The 23,239-nt window shown below is 30.4% G+C and overlaps 1 protein-coding gene across 1 annotated transcript; it reads right to left on the bottom strand.

The window, feature by feature from the left end:
• Positions 1 to 113: 113 nt before the first annotated feature.
• Positions 114 to 22,981, bottom strand: LOC129951337 (uncharacterized). Its single transcript, XM_056063434.1, has 11 exons — positions 22,336 to 22,981; positions 17,006 to 17,093; positions 16,831 to 16,952; positions 15,689 to 16,760; positions 11,249 to 11,374; positions 11,007 to 11,112; positions 10,211 to 10,938; positions 8,406 to 9,099; positions 8,162 to 8,352; positions 2,202 to 2,674; positions 114 to 331 (listed from the first exon to the last, which is right to left on the bottom strand). The coding sequence occupies exons 2-11, from the start codon at positions 17,068 to 17,070 to the stop codon at positions 126 to 128; spliced, it is 3,783 nt and encodes a 1,260-aa protein (XP_055919409.1). The 5' UTR covers positions 17,071 to 17,093; positions 22,336 to 22,981; the 3' UTR covers positions 114 to 125.
• Positions 22,982 to 23,239: the final 258 nt, after the last annotated feature.

Below are 23,239 nucleotides of genomic sequence, written 5' to 3'. Positions count from 1 at the left end.
TTATAATAGAGAACAAAAATCTTTCTCTACATAAATTCACCGGTTAGCCAAATCCTTACAGCCCAACTGGACAGATATTATAAGATATGTAAGAATAAAAACTTTTCCTCTGATTACTTGGAACACTAATTCTCTTTTAATATGTGTATTTTACAGTCAACACTTTTTTGGGTACAATTTTCTGATTGTGTTTTTGATTTGTCATAGTTTTTCAGCTGGAGTATTAGGATATCGGATGCGTCTTCCATTGCAATGATTGTATAAAGTCCATTGTCAAGAATTTCACATGATGATATTTTGTTTGGAGGGGAGTAAACTGCCAAAGATTTACCTGAAATTATAAAATTGAAGCAATTGGTAAAATAAAGAATTTGGTATATTTTTTCTTCAAAAAATATCTATTTTAAATAATAATAAGACTTAGTGAATTAATCGTTTTACATAAGCCTCAATAGAGTTCTGGTCAGGAATTGACAAATCCTCAAAGAGTTATGTCATGAAAAGTGCTTTTTCCAATAGCTTATCGGCATACAAATTGTAAGTCAACTCCATCACTGACACTTCTTCCACACAGGAATGGTTGAAAGTTGGCAAGATAGTTATTCGTCAATAGCTGTAGCGCCTGTGTGAGAGTAATATCAACAATGAATGGAGGGAACCTACAATTATATTGCCAAATCCAAACAACTAAATGGAGAAAGTACTTTTCATGACAAGAAATTAAGCGCACCACAGTTTTGATATTGTTTAGTAAATGAATAAAAACAAATTTATCGTTGACTACACCCTTAATCCAGATAAAGTACAGTTGTGTTCATAAAAATAGCAGTGCTGATCACATTTTATTAGATTGCAATTATTTTAAGAACAGAAATACTTACAAAAAATTAACATGTTGCTTCCATCTAATGGTCTTTCGTTTTATATTAAAAACTTTTAACTTAAAGTTATATAATATTTTTAGTATTTTTAACATACTAGTATATAGTCTGCTCAGCAAAAATGATCAATAACGCCTTTAAATGGCAAAATAAACCGAAAACGTGATGCCTAAAAAGGATGACTACTGAAAGAACTGACAGAAAAATTGTTCAGTTAGCAAAACAGAACCCTTCCATAGGCTCTAGGAAAATAAGAAATGGACTTCAACTGTCTGTTACCGCTGTCACAATACGAAGACGTCTTTTATAAGCAAAGTTACCAGCCCGAAGTCCACGCAAGGCATGTGGCAAAGAAAATGGAGTTTGTTAAAGCACATAGAGATTGGGCAAGAGAGAAATGGAGGAATGTTCTATGGAGCGGTGAAAGGAAAGTCGTTCTTTTTGAGTCCAAGGGTCGTCAAAAATATGTGCGAAGACCCTAAAATGAAGCATACGATCCGCGGTACACTTATTAAAACAGTGAAGCATGGTGGAGGGAAAATTATGATATGGGTTTACTTTTCATATTACGAGGTCGGGCCTAATAATCCCATTGGGGGTATAAGAGATGCAACCGAGTATGTGAAAATTCCCGAGGAGGTTATGTTACCCTGTGCTGAAGAGGAAATGCCGTTAGTTTGGGTATACCAACAAGGCTATGACCCAAAACATACGTCAAAAAGGCAAAATCATGATTTGAGCAGAAGAAGTTATCCGTTATGGAGAGGCCCGCTCAATAATCCGACCTTAACCCCATTGAAAAATTTGACACCAGTCGGGAAGTGTCAGGTATTAGTGGACTCGATGCCACGTAGATGCGAAGCATCATAAAAAACAATGGTTATACAACAAAGTACTAATTGTAAGCTAACATTATTTGTATACTTTCGTATAACTTATTACAGTTTTCGTTCCTTCTTACGTAATAGATCTATTACTTTGTCATGCACTGCTATTTTTATGAACAGCCATATATTCAAAAAACGGTTTTTTCTATGATAAATCTAACGGTAAAAAATTGATAGTACTTATTTTCTGTTATTATGAATAAAATATTTTAGTTTGTTGTTAGAATTTTAAGGAAATATATTATAACGTTGAAATTGAAGACCTATTGGTTTTATTTGGAGAGCAGTCCTATTTTTATGAACACAACTGTATATCAGGTAAACATAACTAATATTATAATATTTGTTTGCTGTGCAATGACTTAACAATGTAAACTTTATAATTTTCTTTCTCGTATATTTTTATAACAAATCAAAAAGTTACTTTAAATACCTGTACTTAGCTCCCACAGTCTAACTGATAAATCGCGTCCATCCTTATCTCCTGAAAGTAGGCATCTTCCTAAGGGATCAAGCTTCATAAGTGTTGCAGGAGCACTGTGCCCAGTAAGTGTATATCGACAGTTTCCCGTTACAAGATCCCAAATCAATATATCAGCATTATCTAATCCTGCGATTACACAACCATTTGCTTGCGATATTGCTATTGCTACCGTATTACAAGCCGGCTTAAGTTTTTGAAATAAAGTTCCACTTTGTAGATCGTAGACGACGATGAAATTAGGTCCTGGCTCCTTTATTTCTTTGGCTACTACGCTAACATATAATCCTTCATATGTTATGGCGGAAAGGGCGGTGAAAAGATCGTGATGAGGTATTCGTAGGTCATATAATAGTCTTCTCTGTGATAAATGCCAAACCAATAGGGAGAAAGGCTTTTGTGATTCATCTCCACAAACTAGGATTCTGTAATTGATAGCGTGTGTTTGCAACATAATAAGTAGGTATTTACACAATGTAATAAATTTTGACTTTGCAAAGAAATATAATTATCGTTCAGTATTTAAATATACATAAATATAAATAACTCAAATTATCTTTTTTTTATTTTATTTGAATTTATAACAAAAAAGATTATTTAAAGTTATAAAATCAAAAATGCATTTTATTTTATAAAATTGCTTTTGTCAGTTATATGACACTATTAGATTGAGTAGCTTTGTGAGTGCAAATTTGCATTACAAAGATTGTTGAATTGGGACTAAGCTAAACAGTCACTAGCTTTATCAAAGCTTACATTAATAACTCAAAAATTGAGGCTCAAAAACAAAATTTGTTGCCTTAAAATGAAGAAATCTATCTCCCAAAATAGTACTCAAAATGAAAAAACGTTAAAAAGGTAAAGATAAACAAGGCTTAGAATAAATTCAATAGGTGTTGAAAATTAGCATACAAGCTTTTATTAGAAAAATAAAACAGAGGCTGGGATGCGACCCACACAGACAACTTCCAATCTTATTTGTGTGTTTTGTCAAAAAAGTTGTCAGTTGAATTATTTAAAAAAATTAAAAATTACCAACAATATGTTGCATATAGTTTGATTTCAAAATCTATGTTTGCTAACGAAGTTTTTATACGAAAACCAATACCAATTTTAAAGCATTTCTTAAAAGTTGTTGTTTCTTATAAATATGAACAAATACAAATTCGATAAATGAAATAATTTTGAAATCAAAATTGTCTATTGTTCACGAGATATCGAGTACCGAACATCAATTTTTACCCAAATTTGGGCACTATTTTTTGTAGATTTTAGTTTTTGTATGAAACGGACTGTTGGATTTTTATAAAAGAAATTACTGATTGTCGAAAACAATATTTTCTGTTAGTTTGAAGCCAATACTTTTAATTTGTGAAGAGATATTTGACTCGAAAGTAAATTTTTACCAAGTTTTATTATTGTTTTTTAGGTTTTTATTTTTTTGTAAGAAAATTGTCAATTCGATTTTTCTAAACATTTTACCGAATTTTGAAATTGAAAACAATATTTCTTATAAGGTAAAATAAGTTTGAAGCTAATATTTTTCAAAAATCAATTTTTACCAACCTTTGTTGTTTTCTTTTAGATTTTTAATTTTGTTTCAAAAAAAACTGTTACTTCGATTTTGCTCAAAATGTTACTAAATGTTGAAAACAATATTTTTTAAAAGTTAAAACCAGTTAAATGCCAATATATAATTTTTTAAAGATATTTGAGTCGAAAATGAATTTTTACCAACTTTGAGTAATATAAGTAAAATAAGTGCAGATATAATAATTCTTTTACGAGTATATGTACAACGCTATTTACAGATTGATTATACAAATTTATTAGTGGATATAATAAAGGATGCATCCTGTAGTAGAAGACTAGTAGCGGATGCATGCATTAAAATTAACAAATTAAAAAATATACATAATATATTCAACAATGGACAATTGTGGGTGAATCATTACGATTATGTATTTAAGATATTTTTTTTCTTTTAATTTTTTGAATTTAAAATGAATAACCTTAAAGTATATATGAGGACAAATATTTTATAAAACAATATGCTAATTACATAGATTTTGTATTGTTTATGAAATTCTATACTATTATTGAAAAATTTTCTGTTTAAAAATAATTTTGTTTGGTTTTTTAGTACATTCGCTTCTTTTATTTTTAAAAGTGTTAATTTTAAATTTGATTTGTATATTAAGTAGATTATTAATTTCACAAGGATCAAAATTAAACAGCCATAATTTTATTTTTTTATTAAATACAAATTATGAACGGATGCTACGAAGCTATAATAAACTGTTTTATGGAGTTTTCGCGAAGCGAATTTTCTAAGGTGGTACAAAATAAAAGTCATAGACGAGAGATACTTTTTCAATTTTGAAGTATGAGCATTCCAATTTAATTTATTATCAATCAAAAAACCGAGATACTTATAATCAGATACGTGATCGATTGTAAGGCATTTAAGGCTCACATTGAAACTCAGGTCACTGTTGGATAGAGTGCATACATTTTTGCTAATTCCAAACTTTTTACAATCTGAGCTATGGAATATGAATTTAGTGGAGAAAAGAGAAAAATAGGATTCATTAAAGAACATTAGCTTAGTTTTATTACTTATGACAAGCTTATTTACATCGAACCAATGTCTAAGAACCTTAAAATCGTAATTAATATCAGCTATTAAGTCTACAATAGAATCATTCGAATATGTACAACAAATATCATCAGCGAAACCTGTTACTGAACCCTTCAAGTCGAGGTAGAAGATTTTATCAAAAATAAAAGCGGACCTAGAACCGAGCCTTGGGGAACACCAATACCTATATCTAAAGGTCTACTGAACGAATCTCTTATTTTAACTCTTTAAACTGTCTTCTACCCTTAAGATATAAACAAAACAATTTGATAATGTAAACACAAGTTTTTCAAGTTTAATTAGTAACAGATCATAATTCATAGTATCAAATGCCTTGGTGATATCAATATACATAGATAGCAGCTGTGAATTTTTTACTGTTAAGACTGCTATAGATCAGGCTAAAAAATTGAAGAAGTGCGTCTTGCATTGATCTGCCCGATCTGAACCTAAACTGATTTCTGCTTAAAAAGTTAACTTTATCCAAATGCAATATCAATATCAAAAATCTTATGAAAAACAGGAAGGAGAGATATTGGGCTATAATCATTAAGATTTTTAGAATCACCTTCCTTAAAAATTGGTATAACCTCAGCCATTTTTAAGCTGTTTCGGATAATTCCACATATCTTAAGAAGAGTGAATTTCTTGGTCCATATTGGGTGAATCAAAAGGAACATTCCTTGAAAAAATTTCATTAATGATGTCCCACTCTTTTTTGAGATCGCCTTTAGCTATTTCAAATGTTTGAGAATAGTAGTGTTCTTTTCACAAGGTTACCTGAGCAGCACCTTCTTTTGATAACTCTGAATATTTTTCCTGCAGACAAAGATTATTAGGCTGTTTTATACATTTATAAAGCAACTTAGTCTTTCTGTGTATTTTACCTAATAATTATCTGACATTCAAGGTTTCAATTTATGCAGTCTACGAACTTTGTCTGTATTTGATTTAAGGCATATTTTAACATGATCATCTAAAACCTAAGAAAAAAATCAAATGCAAGAGAAGGATCATTTGTCCGTAAATTTCAGACCAATTTTCATGAAGTAATCGATTATTTAAAGAACCAAAATCAATTTTTTGTGATGTTTGAGTATTAAGGCTACGAATATTTGTTTTCGGTTCCACACATTTAAGCTGAAATAAAAGACTTGTCATACAATGATCAGTTATTTTAATGTCTAATATAGAAATTGTGATAACAAAAATTGATTTTCTATCCAAACGATGTCAAATGTCAATATTTATATCGCCTAAGATCACAACAATATTCACCTCTCAATAAAAGAAAACTCTTTCACAAAAACATCCTTACATCCATCATGAAGTCTATAGATACACATACAAACAAAATTTTGAACATTTACAGTGCAATTAACTCTTAATATGTCAGAACTCAACAACACAGGGGTAGAAATTAAACAGTTCGTAGATCGAGATTTCTGATAAAAAAATTAAATTAGGCTTAAAGCGAAAAGATTCTAAATGAGTCACGAACAGATCAAAATTTTGTCTTATACTTCTAATATTTAGGTGTATGACTGAAATTAATTACTAGAAATTATCTTATTAAAAACTTCTTTATCATAATGAATTCAAAAAGATTTTTTACAATATAATCAAAATTATTGTTTTTCTAAATTAAAACTGGACATGATAAAGGAAAAGTATAAATATAGACGTATGCACAAATTGTTTAAGATAGTTTGGATAGATCGTCAAAACAACATATTTAAAATGTTTTTCTTTTTTAAGTTTTTAGCTCTATTCAATAGTAATCTATTAAAATTGGAAAGTGTTTTGTTAATATTATAGGCTCATTATCCCATTTATCTCCAAAAATATTAGTTGATAACTTAATTTTTCTTTTGGCTTTAATTATGTTTCTCTTACATTCTTAAGTTTTAATGTCACTATATTCAGCTTGGTATCCAGCGATGAATGCTCCTCATTAGAGTTTTTTGTATCTGCAGGCGACTTCTTAGGAACTGATTTTACATAGCATGTCTTTACATCATTCTAAGTCACATTTTCTTCTAAAACTTCCGAAACATTCTTGATGGCGGACTTCAAAGCATTTTTCTAAAAATCTTTTATTTCGACTCTAGGGACCTTGAAACTTCGAGAAATGTAAAAATTTACAATTTGGCAAATCGGACCCATTAAATAACTTCTTATGGGAAGTTAAATATACGAGGTAGGTTCAGACCAATTTTTTTTTCGAAAGTTTGAAGTTACCCACATGGCTTTAATCACAGTCCTATCAATTCTTAGTTATTGAACACAGGAAACTATGATGGTTTAATTTTTTCTAGTTTATAAGAATATTTGAAATTATAACAATTTCTCTTTTTAAAATTTGTTTTGCAACTATTGTTTTTTCGTTTCCATGCTGGACATTTGTTGCAAATGTCAACAAAAAAAATTCCCTCAAATTAGTACCCGCTCATGACAATTTAAGATTTCACATGTAAAATACCCTAAAACTTTAATAATATTTTTGATCAAAGTAAGAATTTTATAAGAAGCTATTAGGCCCGTACTACCGTGGTAAAAGATGAGCCACAATATATACTATTGTAAAACGTAATTCTGATTAAAAAAAAACTTTTTGCTAGACGAGATGTTACGATATAAAATACAGAATTATAAAAAAATTACGTTTCCGTGAGATGTATTATCTAGACTACAGAAAAAGTTTCCACACCCATTTGACAGTTCATTTCAATGGAGATGTTTCGAAAATAGTTTTTTCAATGCTCTGGTTTCTAAAACTTTTTAGTAAAAAATATGATAAGTTGAAGACTATATATTTATTAACTTTACTTTTTGGTAAATGTCAAATTACGTCAAATTTTGTATGAGAAATGATTTACACAATTTTGTAAAAATTCTCCAAGGATTTTTGTGGTTAAAACTATCCAAATTTTCCTGGTAAACTTAACCAAACGTCATTTTGACAAAAATGATGCCTTAGCGTTAGCGACCAAAACTATTCACGTTATTTCTAAATTCGCACGCTAGTTCGCACAGTAAAGCGTTATTTAATGCGAATGTTAAAAGTTAAATTTCATATCAGTAATTGTGTTGTGTTGTGTGGTAGAAATTTTGTATAGTGCTGGTTATAATTTTTAAGGTTTTTAATTAATCAAAGCTTAATAAATTATTTCTTTCTCTTGTCGCACCGCTTTCTCGCAATAATGTACTTATGTATAAATATGGAAACTAAAAACAATAATTTAAATTTTTATACTTCAAAATCACTTACCTTCCATTTCCAGATACTATCAATGAATTAAGAAATCTATCTTCTCCTGCCTTAAAAGAAGTGGCACAATCTCCTGTTTTGAGATTCATTAGATTCACATACATTCTGTTTCGAGATAGGCATACTAAATGTTCTTCATCGTGCAGACCAAAATATGGCATCTTTTGATTCATGACTCCTTTCAGGGTAGCCTTAAAACATAAAATGTCATCAAAGAAAAAGATAAAAAGTTTTCAAAGTCAACCTTGTGTTCTCCTTCTTCAAGATCTATAACTTTTATTTCTCTTTTGCAGAGCACTGCCACTTCAAGATCTCTTATTGAGCACAGCAAACTAGGTTGGGGAACAGATTTCAGTACGCGAATTTTTTTTAAATTATGCACATCCCAGACACAAATCTCATCACAGTTTGTACTAATAGCAGCAATAAAATGGCCCGGCCTTTTCAGAATCACAACTTCATTGTAAGATCTAGTTCCATCGGGGATGTTTTCTTGATTATCATTATCATTATCCTTATCATTAGTTAGGCTTTCAAGGTATGTTATTTTAATTTGGTCAATTGTGGTAATCCAGTGTTGAATATAATCATTAGAATTCAATGATTCGTCCTTCGCAATTGTGTTCTTCAAAAATACTTTGAAAAATGTATAAAACTGACTTCCATCATAATTCAACTGCATCATATTTTGAGCCAAAAATAGTTTTAATAATGCAATATGCTGAAAGCTATCAGCGAGGGTCTTTTTGAATTTTTCTTCGGCTATGATTATGTCATATAAGTATTGAAAACATCCAGAGGAGGTAATTTTATTTGATATCCATGATAAATCCTTAAAGTAATACTTTGTAAAATATTGTTCAATGATATTTTCCTCACTTCCTGATAATATTGATAGATCATACTGTGGCACTTTTGAATATTTCTCTCCATTCAAACTAAAAAAACAAAAAATATTTAATTTATTTAACTTCAAGAATAAAAACTCTTTCTATGGAAAGAAACAGTGAACAAACTTTTTCTGATTCAAAACAAAACATGGATGCAACAAACATGTAAAGGTTACTTGAAATGTTCCTTTAAAAATTTTAAAAATATATAAAATGAGTTCTTCTTTTAATGACAACACTGGTCGACAAGGTTTTCTTACTGGCAATAAAATTGCACTTTTACAATGGGTCTAATGGCTTAAATTCAAAGACTTTTTAAAATTGGACTTATAAGGCTTTTAGAGGCTACCTTAAGTTATGAAGTAGCTTTTTTCAAAAAAAATCTGTGATAGTTTTCCAAATCTATAATCATTTTCATCTATTTTTAGTTGAAGTATTCATATTATTTGCTATAATATTCGAAAAACTTTCATGAGTTGTTAGATCTGTCTTACTAAAATCTGAAAGAAACGGTAAGCCATTCATGCTAAAACGGGTTTCTTCAGAAAAAGGCAAACGGTTTGAAAGTTCGTTTTATTCTTATACCGAATCAGTTGTCTTAACAATTTTATATCAACTTATATCAAGTTTTTGAAATACATTAAAAAAATATAGAAATAATGTTGAAAACGGGTATTTTTAAAAATTTAAGTTTGGTTTCGAAATTAGCACTAAAAATTAACTCCAAAAAGTATTTTTCGAAACTATGAAAGTGTTAAATTAAAGGTTTGGTCAAATCTTCATATAAACCCTCATAACTTATGAGAATTTCCAAAAACTAAGTAAGATACTAAAATAATTGAAATTGTATCTAGAAGAGAAGGATTTGTAATTTGCAAAACCATCATTCATTCTTAAGAGATATTAGATTAGATATAGAAGCGACATAATTTAAAGGCAAGATTTGAATTTGGGACATCTTAATCCTTTAAAAAAGTATTGTTTTGTTTGTGAACAGAAAAAACGTAATTTTGTCGACCAGTTGGTGACTCAATCACATCTGTAGAAAATGTATTAAGAAAATGTTAATAGTTCAATCATATTTGTTATATGTTCCATGGCCATATTATAAATCACATTAAAATAAAATAATATATAAAATAACAATTGATAAACAAACCTTGTCGTGTTCTTTTCTGTGTCTAAAAATGAGTCCGGCTGATTTTCGTAATATCGTTTGATAGTAGTTTTGATTTGGAGAATGTTTTTCGAATATCTCTTCAAAACAGCAGATTTAAGTACATTATTTATTAATTTTATGTTATCGGTATGGGTGAGCATCGGTCCCATTAACCAACAAAATCTTGACCAATTTGTCAAAGAACACACTTTTTCTATTTTAGCTTGTTCCTCAAAAATATTTATGCAATCAGTCTCATATAAGCCGTATGGTGATATAGCTATAATAACCAGTAGTATTTCTAAGAATTCAACATCGATTTTTGATTCAAGTGTACATAACAAAGTTTCAGTCATTTTTTCTATATCATTGCTATCGATTTTCACACCAAAACATAATAATTTTGAATTCAACTTAGCTTCGAAACGGTTGGATTCAAGATGAGTTTTTAAATTTTTCTCCTTATTCGTACTTGTATCACGTAAGAGTGGCAGTAAATTTTCTTTTGGTACACCTCGATTGATGAGTTCTTTTGCATATACGTTATTTGTGGGATTTCCGTTACTTGATATTGATAAAATTATTTTAGCATTTGGTTTTGAAATTTTTGGTAGCCAATCAAAATCTGTTGCTCCAAACACTTTATCAGAAGATTCAATAATTATAATGATACTCAAATCACTGCTCTCAAGTAATTGTTCTATTTTTTGCTTGTAATTGAGAATGCTCTGTTTAAGGATAAAAACACAAACAAAATAAAATATTATTGTATGATCTTAAGATGATGTCGACTTACATGTTGTGTATGACATGGTTTCCCAGCAACTATTATTGAAACTTGATCTGCTATCGACGCTAACAGAGATGTTACTTCCGAAGATACAACCGTCAAACGCGCATATCTATTTTTGAAAATATTGTTATTATAATTACTTTTTTGAACTTATATAAATGTTTATAGTATTTTAAAATTGTCTTACAGCTAGAAAAGAAAATTAATTATGTACGGATACAATAAATTCAATTTAGGAACCTTACCTCAAAATCAAATGAGAATCTTCCATCAATTTTTCTAGGCTAAATGCTAATTGCGAACCAAAAACTTCTTCTTCTTCAGGTGGCGAAAAAACAGCTAAAGGATATAATGAATCGCTGCGAATATACCTAAAAACATAAAATTCGTGTTATTCATTTTAAAATATCGTATACCACTACTTCCCAAAGCATACAATTAATAACTACCAGAAATATTTGAAGCAAACTATGGTGCTTAATTGACTCATTACAAAACTTGAAATGTTTCCGATTTTTAAAGACCCTAGTAGCTTCTTAGTTACAAGTTATATGAAAGTTATGCATGTTTTGCTGCTTTAACTGTAATTTTGAAACCTATTGCATTGTACATATATTTTCTTGGATAAATTGGAATGGAATGTAAAAACGTCGCTTTATGCTTTTTTGTCTTTAGATTCTCCGTTGAAAATAACTATCAACTAACATACGATTTCATGAGGTGAAGTTTAATTTATTGAAAAAAATTGTTTACAAATTAAAATTGAAAAAAATTGTGTACTCGTGACTTTCGGTGTTTTGATTTGGATTTATCTTTGATTTAAAATTTAATAAAATGGATTTTTCTAATGTGTTCCAACATTACATTTCTGAATCGGAAACTCAGGATGTTATTGGTGATGTGAAAGAAGTGATGAAGACAAGCAGTGAACTGAAACTTACAAGAAATAAGCCGAAGAAAAAAAAAAAGATTTCTCTTCGGAGGAAAAAAAGAAACTGGCCTCATTGGTCGAAGCCAGTGAAGCTACTTGGAAGTTGGAGCATAGGCTTCACAAAAATAATTCAGCCGTTGCGAGCCTCTGGAGTAATATAGCTGCAGAAGTGAAAAAACCAGGTACTAACTAAACTACTTAATAAAATGTTAATAAATAATTCCGTATGTAAGCTTTTTTTTATTCCAGTGAAGATTGCAGGGCAATGTGGCGTTCCTTACGCGATAGCATCGCTATCACGTCACAGGTAGGGACAAGAGGAAGTCGGGTAGTGAGGCCGATCTTGACGTTTAAGATCAAGGCGAGACATTACAGGAAGAATCACAGGAGATAGGCTGGTAATTCAATTGTACTTGACAGCTGACAGAACTTTCCACAAATATTTTTCCGCTGTGGTTTTCGTTTTCATTTTGCTCTGCACTTGGAGACCGCCGAAAAAATTCGTTTCACTTTAGCTGCGTGTTAGGCTTTAGGTTTTTGAAGGCTCTAGCTTGAAAATTAATCTGTATGTTATGCTCTTTAAGGCTACATCCATCAAGTAGATTTTTTTCAATAAATTTCGTAGTGATTTTCCAAACATACAATACCTTTTTTTCAAAGAAGCCTCATTATCTTATCATACAAAACGAAAACGGTATAGAAACAAAAGGTTATAAACATCAAATTTTTGAAATGTATTGAACAAAATACAAACGGGTAATTTTAAATTTGATTTGGAATAAGTACTAGAAATTAACTCTTAAGCGAATGTTTCACAAAATTTCACATAAAGTTAAATATTGTAAACATTAAAGAACTAAAACAAGCTATTAGTATCATGTCATATAACGTACACGGTTTAGGGGGAATGGTTTAGGGAATCAAAAAGAGCCTGATCAAAGATGATATACGCCATGAATTTATAAGCGGCGAAAGCGTTGACATAATTAACATAAAAATTGATGGCAAAGTCTTAACTCTTTTACCAATGTACCTAAGAACGACAAACTGGCAAAACGATCTCGAGGCAGTTAAATCCTTTCTTAATAAAAATACTTTTGAAAATCTCATAGTTATGGGTGATATGAATGTAAGAATGGGTAATTTACAGCAAGATATCGAGGAGTTTTATAAATCCAGATGTACTGCTGGACTCGAAATACGCCGTTCTAAAGATATCACTATTAATACAAAAGGAAAGGAGTTTTTGGAGTTTTACAACGACAACAGGCTCGTTATTCTTAATGGCAAAACAAAAGGAGACGAAGAAGGGAATCTAACTTACGTTAGTAATATAGGAGAATTGGTGAATGATATTTGTTTGTTTCACACGATATGCTGATGTTTGTAGTGCGGTTTAATGTAGAAAATGCTATATGGTCGGATCACTTACCAATAAAATTGAGCTTTCAGAAAAACAACACTGATAGCGGAACCTGCCCCAACAATTTTTTGCCGAAACTTAAATGGAATGATTATAATTGGGTGGAACAAACTAATATATTAACAGAATATCAGGCTGGCTTTAGAAAGAAATATTCTACAGTGAATAATATCTATAACTTGGCGTCTATTGTACATATTAAGCTGGCCGAACAAAAGAAAGTCTATGCTTTTTTTGTGGACTTAAGGGCGGCTTTTGATAAAATCTCCAGACAACTTTTATACGTGAAATGGGAGTCTCAACTAAATTTGTAAACCTGCTAGAGTGCATTTACTCTGATACTCAATCAGCAGTGTGGACAGGAAGGGAGCTATCGGAGTACTTCGAAACACTATATGGGTTGAAACAAGGATACCTTCTATCACATTTACTTTTTGCTTTATATATAAATGATCTACATGCGATTATTGAAGGAGGTCTTAATATCGACAGTTTGAATATAAAGTTGTTGCTGTATGCTGACATGGTGATCTTAGCAGAGGATGTGGAGGTTTTGCAACGCATGATAGAACGTTTGAAGAATACTGCGACAGTTGGAATCTCGAAGCGTATCTCTCAAAATCGGAAATTATGGTCTTTCGAAATGGTGGCAGGCTATACAATAGGGAAAAGTTGATTTTCAACGGAGAAGAAATTCGGATAGTACATATATCTTGGTGTTCTGCTCACTCCAAAGCAACTTTTTTGGGTTAAGGAGATTAATACTATCGGAAACAGGTTCGGCTTGCACTGGGATGAGAACATGACAAATGAAAGAGATTGGATTGTCAATAACACACAAATTTTTGATCAACTAAAATCGAATGCAAATCAAGAAGCAGAGCAGAAAACAAGAGAAAGCAGCACACGAATTTTTAAGATGTAGATGTTGTATTATTCAATAGGACCGCAATACATAACAGATGACTTGGAGCCTTACAAAATATCATGGTTTTCAAAGCTAGAAGCGATCTTATCTCACTCAACGGAGGCAACGCATCAACATTATGTAGCCTATACAACATGAAAGAAGAAGAAGATATACAACATTTTCTAGGCAGGTGTCTGGTACTAAGAAAATTCAGGATAAGACATTTTGAAAAGGCAACTCTAAATGAAGCTGAAATTATTGATGTCCTTAACGGAAATTGCAGAGCTGATTGATATAAATGTAATCAAATGTTAAATAATTTGTATCTTTTCACTTGCCCGACAGAAGACTCTTTATGTCATTGTCGTAAGTTTTTTTAAATTTTTCAACATAACTTTCTTTCGAGTTAAACTCAAAAATGTATAAAAATATTAAATTGAAAATAAAATTTTTTTTATTACTACTACCTCATAAAGTTAAATGAAGACGCATAAGTCATCTCATAAGTGATAACTAATGAGAAATCACAAAAACAAAGCATTATTCTGAAATGATTTAACTTGTATCTAGAAGATAAAGGTTTTTACTTCGGAAAGTTATCATACATTTTATTGTTAAAGGATATGTTGTGTGTTTTAATATAAGAATGTGTGTTTTAATATAAGAATTTAAAGACACGATTCGAATTCAGGACAATTAAATTCTTTAAAAAAGTATTGTTTTGTTTGTGCAACAGAAGTAATGAAATTTTGTCCAATCAAATTAAAAACCTTATTTTAAGTATCTAGCTGTAATGCATCTATGAATAAAACTGATACTAATCGGTTATAAGTTTACCAGGAAATGTTGAGTGATGGATTAATATTAAGATAAACAAGCACTAAAATCGATGTCACATCAATCAAAAACTTAGCTCCTATTGGTTTTTGTCCAGTATTATTTAAAGATGCATAGAGTGTACCAAAATTAAAACACTTTTAAGTGTAGTCATACGCAATACTATAAATTTTAAACTTTTTTGTTGTTGTTCTACACGTCTATTTAATAAAAATCAAAAAAAGCAAACGATTTCAAAAAAAAGAAACGCTATTGACATTGCATAACTTTAAGTCAATTAAATATTTTGTGATATAATTGTTGTAGAAAATAAGTATCAAAAATATAATAAAAACATTTGATGTAAAAATTATAACCACATTTAATTAGGTCCGACCAAAAACATATATGGGAATTTCGGGTTACTTTTAACACACTACTGTATCGAATCGTCGTGATCGTTTCAAATTGTATTTCATGAATTATTCAACTTCAAGGCTGTAATTTATTTATACCGAAGTATTATATAAACTTTGTTCTGAGAAATGAAGAAGATTCTTCTTTCAAGGGAATATGTTTACACGATAAACTAAGCTGTTACTTACTTTAAAATTCCTTCCAAATCATAAGGGCTGTCGAGGTTTGCTCCAATTGCAATGGAATGTCTTCTCACGGCTTCAATCTCATCTACAATTGGCTTACATAAACCATGTGTATTCCGAGAGTTATATTTTACCAAATGCTCATGCATAACGCTATCAATGTTTGATTTCAACACATCTTTCAGCAAATCGTATATTTCTTCATCTTCGTCGGAAGACAACAAAGGTGGTATAATATTTTTAACCGGAATTTCGTCTCTCAACTGACAATTGAGATTCGAGTGCCTGGTTGATACCTCTGACTTAATTAATGCACTATCTGGTGCACATGATTCTGATGAATTTTCATCTTGAATCCATACACAATGCTTGATCATGTCTTTTGATTTAAGGACAACATCATTTATTATCTTTTCAACTGTGCTTGCAAGATAAGTTGTTTTTAAGTTTATTGGCATGAGTGTTATAAATGTTTCAAGAATTTGTTCAGTCTCCTCTTTTTTTAATGACGAATGCGAATTTAAACTATATGACGTAGACGATTGACCCGGTGTATCAGCTTTGTAAAATTGTTGTAAGAGATCACTTTGATCCTTTGAAGTTATTGAAAGTAAAAAACTAAAATCTTTTTGTTCTATTTTGGTAGGACAATGGAGATATTCTAAAGAATTTCCAAAAAATATAACTGGAACTATATACGAATTTTTGTGCCTATTGATTTCATTTAAATGATTTTCCAACTCCTCATGATGACGAAAGGGATTTTCATTGATTTCATTCTTTGACGAATGGTCGTTTTTATGTTTACTTAAAATTTCATGGTGCGTGAAAGATACAGTCAATTCGAATCCTTTTGCCCGGGCATGTGTCAAAAGATCGGGTAGAAATCGGTTGATTATACAAAATTGTTTCTCATACTCATTCCTGTTACTCATTATTATGTAGAGAACAATTTTTGCATTATGTTTGGGAGGCTTTCCGAAAATGGAGTTTGTGTTTGCCCCACAACTAACATTTGTCTTATTAATTTTTTCATTTTCGTCGCAGTTTGGGTGATGTGTAAATTCATTAGTATCTGTTGGAAAAGATGTTTGAATTATATAGTTTTTTAGGAATATTTAAACATTATGAAATACGAAATATACCATTTTTTGGGTTCACGGTATTATTTGAATCAGGAGTATTAACAGGATCTGTTTTCTCGTGTAATATTTTGTCTTCGTCTTGATCTTTTGTTGGGGATTTATATTCTCCATCAGACCCACCACTAAAAAACAATAAATTATAAGAAAGTCCTACGTAAATTGAAATTATACTCACCCCTCGGACATTTCTGAATCCGCATCCTTGCAATTTTTTTGGGATGTGCTGCAAATATTTCCCATTTTATATTCTGAAGAGAAACCCCCTTAAAAGTAGAAAAAAATATTTTTAAAACAAACAGTTTTATTCGTAAGCGCGTTAATTAAATTAATTATGATGCGTAGAAAGTTTCCTGTTCACAATAAAAATAGAAAATAGGAAAAATATCAATAAATGGAGATTATTCGTAAGCGCGTTATTTAAATTAATTATGATGAGTAGAACGTTTCCTGTTAACAATAAAAATAGAAAATAGGAAAAATATCGATAAATGGAGATATAGATGTACCTTTTCATAGTCTAAGGTGAGTGCTAATTTTTAGCGGGAAAGGAAACCAGTTGATATTTAAGCTAATGGCAGGCTTAGTGAGGGTGATAACAGACACGGTTGTCTAATGGCACGTAGTAGCTGCTTTTCTGAGAAAAAGTGCCTCAAAAGAACAACTTTTCCGAAAATACATAGCAACTTGACGCCTACGACTCACTGACCTCAAAAATGGTTTCAACAGACGAGCAGCTAACCGCAATTGTCTTGCAGAGATAGCTAAAAAGCGGTTTTTTGGCGTTTTTAAGGAGTGTTATTTTGAAATAGTTTTTAACCTATTGCGATGTTAATTAATTTAAAGATTTGTAATCCCAATAAATTAAAGATCAATTAGCAGAAGATTTAACTAAACCAAACCATAGAATATCGCTATAAAAGTCACGAGTGCTTAACAGTATTTTATCATTTTTATTGTAAAGGCAATTTCTTAATTAATTAAGTTAAGAAGGATTTGCCTCCTTAATATGAAATTGTAACTGACCAAACGTTAAAATTCAACCAACTGCTCACTATCACAATATGTTGAGGTAATATCTTGAATTCTATGTCATTACAAAGAGCTTGACAATCCAAATTTTGTTTTGATATTTTGTGTTTTGAATACATTTTTCAACTCGAAAATTATATCTTCACATAAATAACTTTTGGGATAAAATAATATCAAAAGAGCCTTGGATGCGATCCACACTGATAACTTCCCATCCTGTCTGTCGTTTTGTCTTTCTTAAAAGATTTGTAGCTTTTCCTGTTTTTTTTGAAAAAGTTATCAGTTGAACTATTCTAAGAAATTAAAAAATAACCAATAATATTTTGCATATGATGAAATAGTTTGATTTCAAATATACTTTTGTTAACGAGATTTTTAATGGTTAACCAATTGTTTACTAATTTTAGAAGCATTTCTTAATTTTTTTTATTTCTAATATATAAATTCATTTGAAATCAATGTTTTCTATTATTCACGAGATATCAAGAACCGAACATCAATTTTTACCAATTTTGCGTACTATTTTTTGTAGATTTTAATTTTTCATGAAAAAACTGCCTGTTAGATTTTTATTAAAAATTCACTAAATGTTAAAACAATATTTTTTATAAAATAAAATTAATTTTAAGCCTATATCTTAAATTTTTGAAAAGATATTTATTTTGTGGGAAGCTGGTGTAACATAATGATATTTTTAGTTCGTACTGAATCATAGTATGAAAAGTGGCCAAGTCAATATACTTTACAGCAATATAAATAAGAAAAAATAAAAATTTATGTCGAGAATCGATTTTACTGGAAGTGTCGTAAATAAATAGGATTCTTTAAAATACTTAACTAATCTCCTGAAATATTAGTAAAACTTTAATTTATCTCTTTTATACGAAGTATGAAGTGTGAAATAAATTTAAATTGTCTTAGAAATGGTGCGAACATATTTGTGTACAATCAAAGTTGCACGCAATGTAATCTCCTGCAACTTGAAACGCCTTTCTATATTGAAAATGTTATCTGGAAGTTGTTACGAATTAAGAGATTGGTTTGCACAAAGCTCATGAGCATATTCTGAAACTTTCAATATTTTGTGTGGTAATGAAAAGTATTAAACCGCTCACATTTGAAAAAATCCTTAGTTTTTTGTTTTAATTTACTCCAAAACTTATAAGACAATGTAGTCTTTCTGTGAATACAATCATAATAATTAATTTGCTAAAACCAACTTAAAGATTTCATTCGTTCAATTCGCCAGATATTGGTACTCAAAATGTTCCAATCAGTCTTTAAAGTGTTTGCATTCTTTGCCTTCACTTAAAGTTTTTGTAACCATTATGAAGTAAAATAAACGATACACTGAAAAAGAACGAACAAAAATGCAATTGAATGAATAAATAAAAGACTTCAAGTGTATGCAAATGAATGCATTAAGTCCTAAATGATTGGAATCAATTGATTCCATTCAAATGATTTGTGATAAATTATTGAAAGCACCTCTAGGTCAATTCAATAATTGAAATCCTTACATTGAAATCATAAAAGATATCAGTTTTAGTTTTGGGCCTCCGACCCAGCCCCACACAGCTTTCTTGCTTCATTTAGGCCATAATGTACATATTTTCGCCCTAGAAGATGGTAATTTCAAAAGTTTTCTAGAACTAAAGTTTGCTTTGTAAGTTCTATTTTCTAGGTATATTGTAATAAGATTATACTTCTTCAAAAATTAAAAAACGAAATTAGTTTTTTTTCTGTTGCACAAACCAAACAACAATTTTTTTAAAGGAATTTGTTGAATCTTAACTTATAATTTCTCTACTAGGTCAAGTTTTTGAAATAAAAATTTCTGAAATGCATAAATACAGTGTTTTTCAAGCTATTATAAAACATATATGGCACGATGACTTTGCAAAGTAAAAATCTTTATATTCTAGACACAGTTTTAATGGTTTAAGTATCTCATTTAGTTTTTTGAAAATTCTTCAATCATTCAATCTGAAGTCTCAAAACGCCTTCAATTTAATTTCTTTATGGTTCTGAATAGTTCATTTTAGACTTAAATATTTTAAAAATGTATGTATACACATATCCTCAAAATCTTCTTCGATAAATTTCAAAAACTTGATGTTTATAATCTTATGACTAGAAATTAGTAATCAAACAAAGCTGCTGGGGCTGACAGCATCGCTGCCGAATTATTCAAAGCAGCAAGCGAATCTCAGCAAAGTTTGCAAAATACATAAAAAAGGAGACCCTCTAAATTGCGCCAACTACAGAGGCATCAGTCTTCTTACCATTGCATATAATATCCTCTCTGCCGTACTATGTGAACGTCTGAAGCCGTTCGTCAAGAACCTGATTGGTCCTTATCAGTGTGGCTTCAGACAAGGAAAGTCCACTATCGACCAAATATTTGCACTACGACATATCTTGGAAGAACCCAGGAGCTTCAAATCGATACCCAGCATCTCTTAAACGATTTTAAAGCCGCGTATGACAGCATCTAATCCGTTTGTACAGAATGACAATGGAGAATGCAAGCTGCTCTATCAAGGTTGAAAAAGATCTTACCGATGCATTTGATGTCAAAAAAGGTTTTAGACAAAGCGAAGCACTGTCATGCGACTTCTTCAACATCGTTCTGGAAAGAATTGTGCAAAACTCAACCTTCAAAACTAAAGGTACAATCTTCCAAAGGTCCATCCAATTACTCGGATACGCCGATGAGAAATAAACATAATTGGAAGATCAAAGCGTGATGTTAGTGGAGCGTTTTTGAGCATTGCGACGGAAGCGAAGAAGGGTTTAGTGGTCAATGAGGGCAAGAACGACGACGTCTTGGACAAAACGTCCACCAGCGCTGAAATCAAACGAAGAATAACTCTTGCAAATCGCTGCTTCTTCGGACTTAGAAGGCAATTGAGAAGTAAAGTCCTCTCTCGAGCTTCTAAAATCAAGACACTCATCATCCCGGTTCTCATCTCTTCAAAGAAAGATGAAAGCGTCTTAGGATGCTTCGAGAGAAAAATTCTGCGGGTGATTATTGGTCCCGTACGCATTGATGGAGAATGAAGGAGAAGATATAACAGCGAACTGTTCGGGGTGTACAGCGACACTGACCTAGTTAGCAGAATTAAAGTCCAACGGTTTAGATGGCTAGTTCATGTAGAGCGAATGGACATCAACGCTACAGCCGTGAAGGTCTTCGAATCTAATTCCGAGGGACGGCGCAGTAGAGGAAGACCGCAACTCAGGTGACGCACCCAGGTGGGAGACGACCTGAACCAACTTGGCGTGCGAAACTGGAGACAGCTAGCTTGGGAACGAGTTAGCTGGAGACGCATGTTGGTTGAGGCCCAATTCGCCCCCGACTGTAGCGCCACCTTAAGTAAGTAAGTAGAAATTCGTAATAAGAACAAAAAATTCTCGTGTTGGGTTTTTATTATAAGAACCCTTTAAGCATAAACGCTTCAGCATAAACTTTAAAATGAAATATTGAAGTAAGGGATTGCAGATTTGAAAAATTATCAAGAATTTATTGAAAAAAAAACTACTACATGAATTTAAACAACCTTAAAAGGCCTAATAAATGGGATTTATTTTAAAACAAAGATCGTCAAAAACCTTAGAAAAAGTATAATTTGATTGCAAGCTACATAACTTTGTTGAAGAGTGTTATAATTGTAGAAAGCTAACTGAGTGTTCATATTGATATGAAAACGATTTTTTAAATGTAAAAAAAATAGGTACCTAATTAGGTATTAAAATATTTTTGGTGTTACACTTTCACTTTTTTTATTACTGGGAATGAAGACAGAAAAAGCAAGGATTGGAAGTGTTAAGTTTTATGCATAAGTTTCCAGTTCATAATATTTCCATTATTCTCTTCTAATTTGGGCTTTTTTAAATTAAATATTAAATTGTATTTTATTCGTGTAGAAACACAAAAAATGCTCTTTAACTGTTTTCCTACGAATTGTACATTTAAATAGATAGCAAATTAAAATTGTTTGTTCTGATAAACATAAACTTAAAGATACTAGGTTTTTAAATATAATTATACAAATGTGTTTAATACATCGCTTCCGAAAACAAGCAGTACTTCTTCAATAAATTTGTATTTCAATATTATTTCGAAAACAATAAAATCAAATCCTTTATTCTTATTTTGTTTGCTAAATTATAAAATAAAAAGTTTCTTTCAAATGTGCATTAATAACAAACTTTGAATACGAAAAGTAAAAATTATAACAAAAATAAAAATTCAAGTATGTATGTAAGCATGCCTACAAAAGCGTGCTTAAAATAGAGAAGCCTACATTTATTATACTTTTGATATGTAATATACATATTTATTTAGGTACGGCCATTTCCTAAAGACTCCTTTTTCTCAAATATAATTTAACCTCTTCAACGCTTTCCTTTTTTACAACATCACATTCTTCTAAACTTGTTGATTTTTTTAAAATGAATTAAGGTACTTACGGTAACAATATGTTTGGTTTTCAATTGTGTATCATCATCATTGGATGGTAATAATATTTTCTCACGTTCGTTTTGAGTACATATTAAATGTTGTGTTAAAGTTTAGTATTTAAAACATCAAATACCAACCGAATCAACGTCGCATATCTATTTATCAAAACTGTACATGCGCAATTGTCATTACAAAAGTTGATATTTTCAGTATTTTCTATAAGTAACCAAAGTTATTTTCTTTTCTTTTTTCGTATCTGTTAGAAAAACAACTAAAAAAAACTCATCATCACAACTGAAATTACATTTTATAAATAGTTTCAATCTTATTTTCGTATGATGTTAATTTATGAATTTATATCTTCATTTAATTTTGTATGTTATCTTTTGGAATATACACAACACTAGAAACACTTAGCTCCGGAGCCGTATATCCTAAACGCATTGAATTTTGTTTTTATACTGAGACCGTGTGTATACACCATCACATTTCACTTTATTTCATCCGAGGAAAACGAGGAAAACTTCAAAAAAAAATCTATGTATTTAATATGTGTATCCGAATTAAAATGTGTATCTATCCAAAATATCCCTTAAATTGAAGGAGTACCTACCTACCTACCCTTCTACAAAAATCATATCTGAATGAATAATTATGAGAATAGTAATGACTCCATTTTAATTGGCTTTGCAGAATAATAATCTGATTGTAATTAAACTTGCTTAATTTGAAATAATTAATTATTTTAACAATACAAATAAATCATTGTATTTTATTTTAGAGGTATTGCGTTTCGAAATAGAAGTTATTTAGTAAATAAAACACATATTTTTCTTTTTATTTATTTAAGTATTTGTCCAATTCATGTTTTTATGTAGCTTGTATTATTATCTTATACTACATCTGAAAAAT

Source organism: Eupeodes corollae, chromosome 3 (assembly GCF_945859685.1).
Source record: "Eupeodes corollae chromosome 3, idEupCoro1.1, whole genome shotgun sequence".
In the NCBI taxonomy this organism is placed as follows: domain Eukaryota; kingdom Metazoa; phylum Arthropoda; class Insecta; order Diptera; family Syrphidae; genus Eupeodes; species Eupeodes corollae.
Note: the sequence above shows the minus strand (reverse complement) of the source record. Positions and strands in the feature narration are given on the sequence as shown.

What these genes read in the sequence shown, in the direction of transcription:
- LOC129951337 (XM_056063434.1), bottom strand. Translation starts at nt 17,070, where the DNA reads ATGGGAAATATTTGCAGCACATCCCAAAAAAATTGCAAGGATGCGGAT. An exon ending in TTGAAGAAGGAGAACACAAG is followed by an intron (nt 8,353 to 8,405) that starts GTTGACTTTGAA and finishes TTATGTTTTAAG; the next exon opens with GCTACCCTGAAAGGAGTCAT. An exon ending in ACTGTGGGAGCTAAGTACAG is followed by an intron (nt 332 to 2,201) that starts GTATTTAAAGTA and finishes TTATAATTTCAG; the next exon opens with GTAAATCTTTGGCAGTTTAC.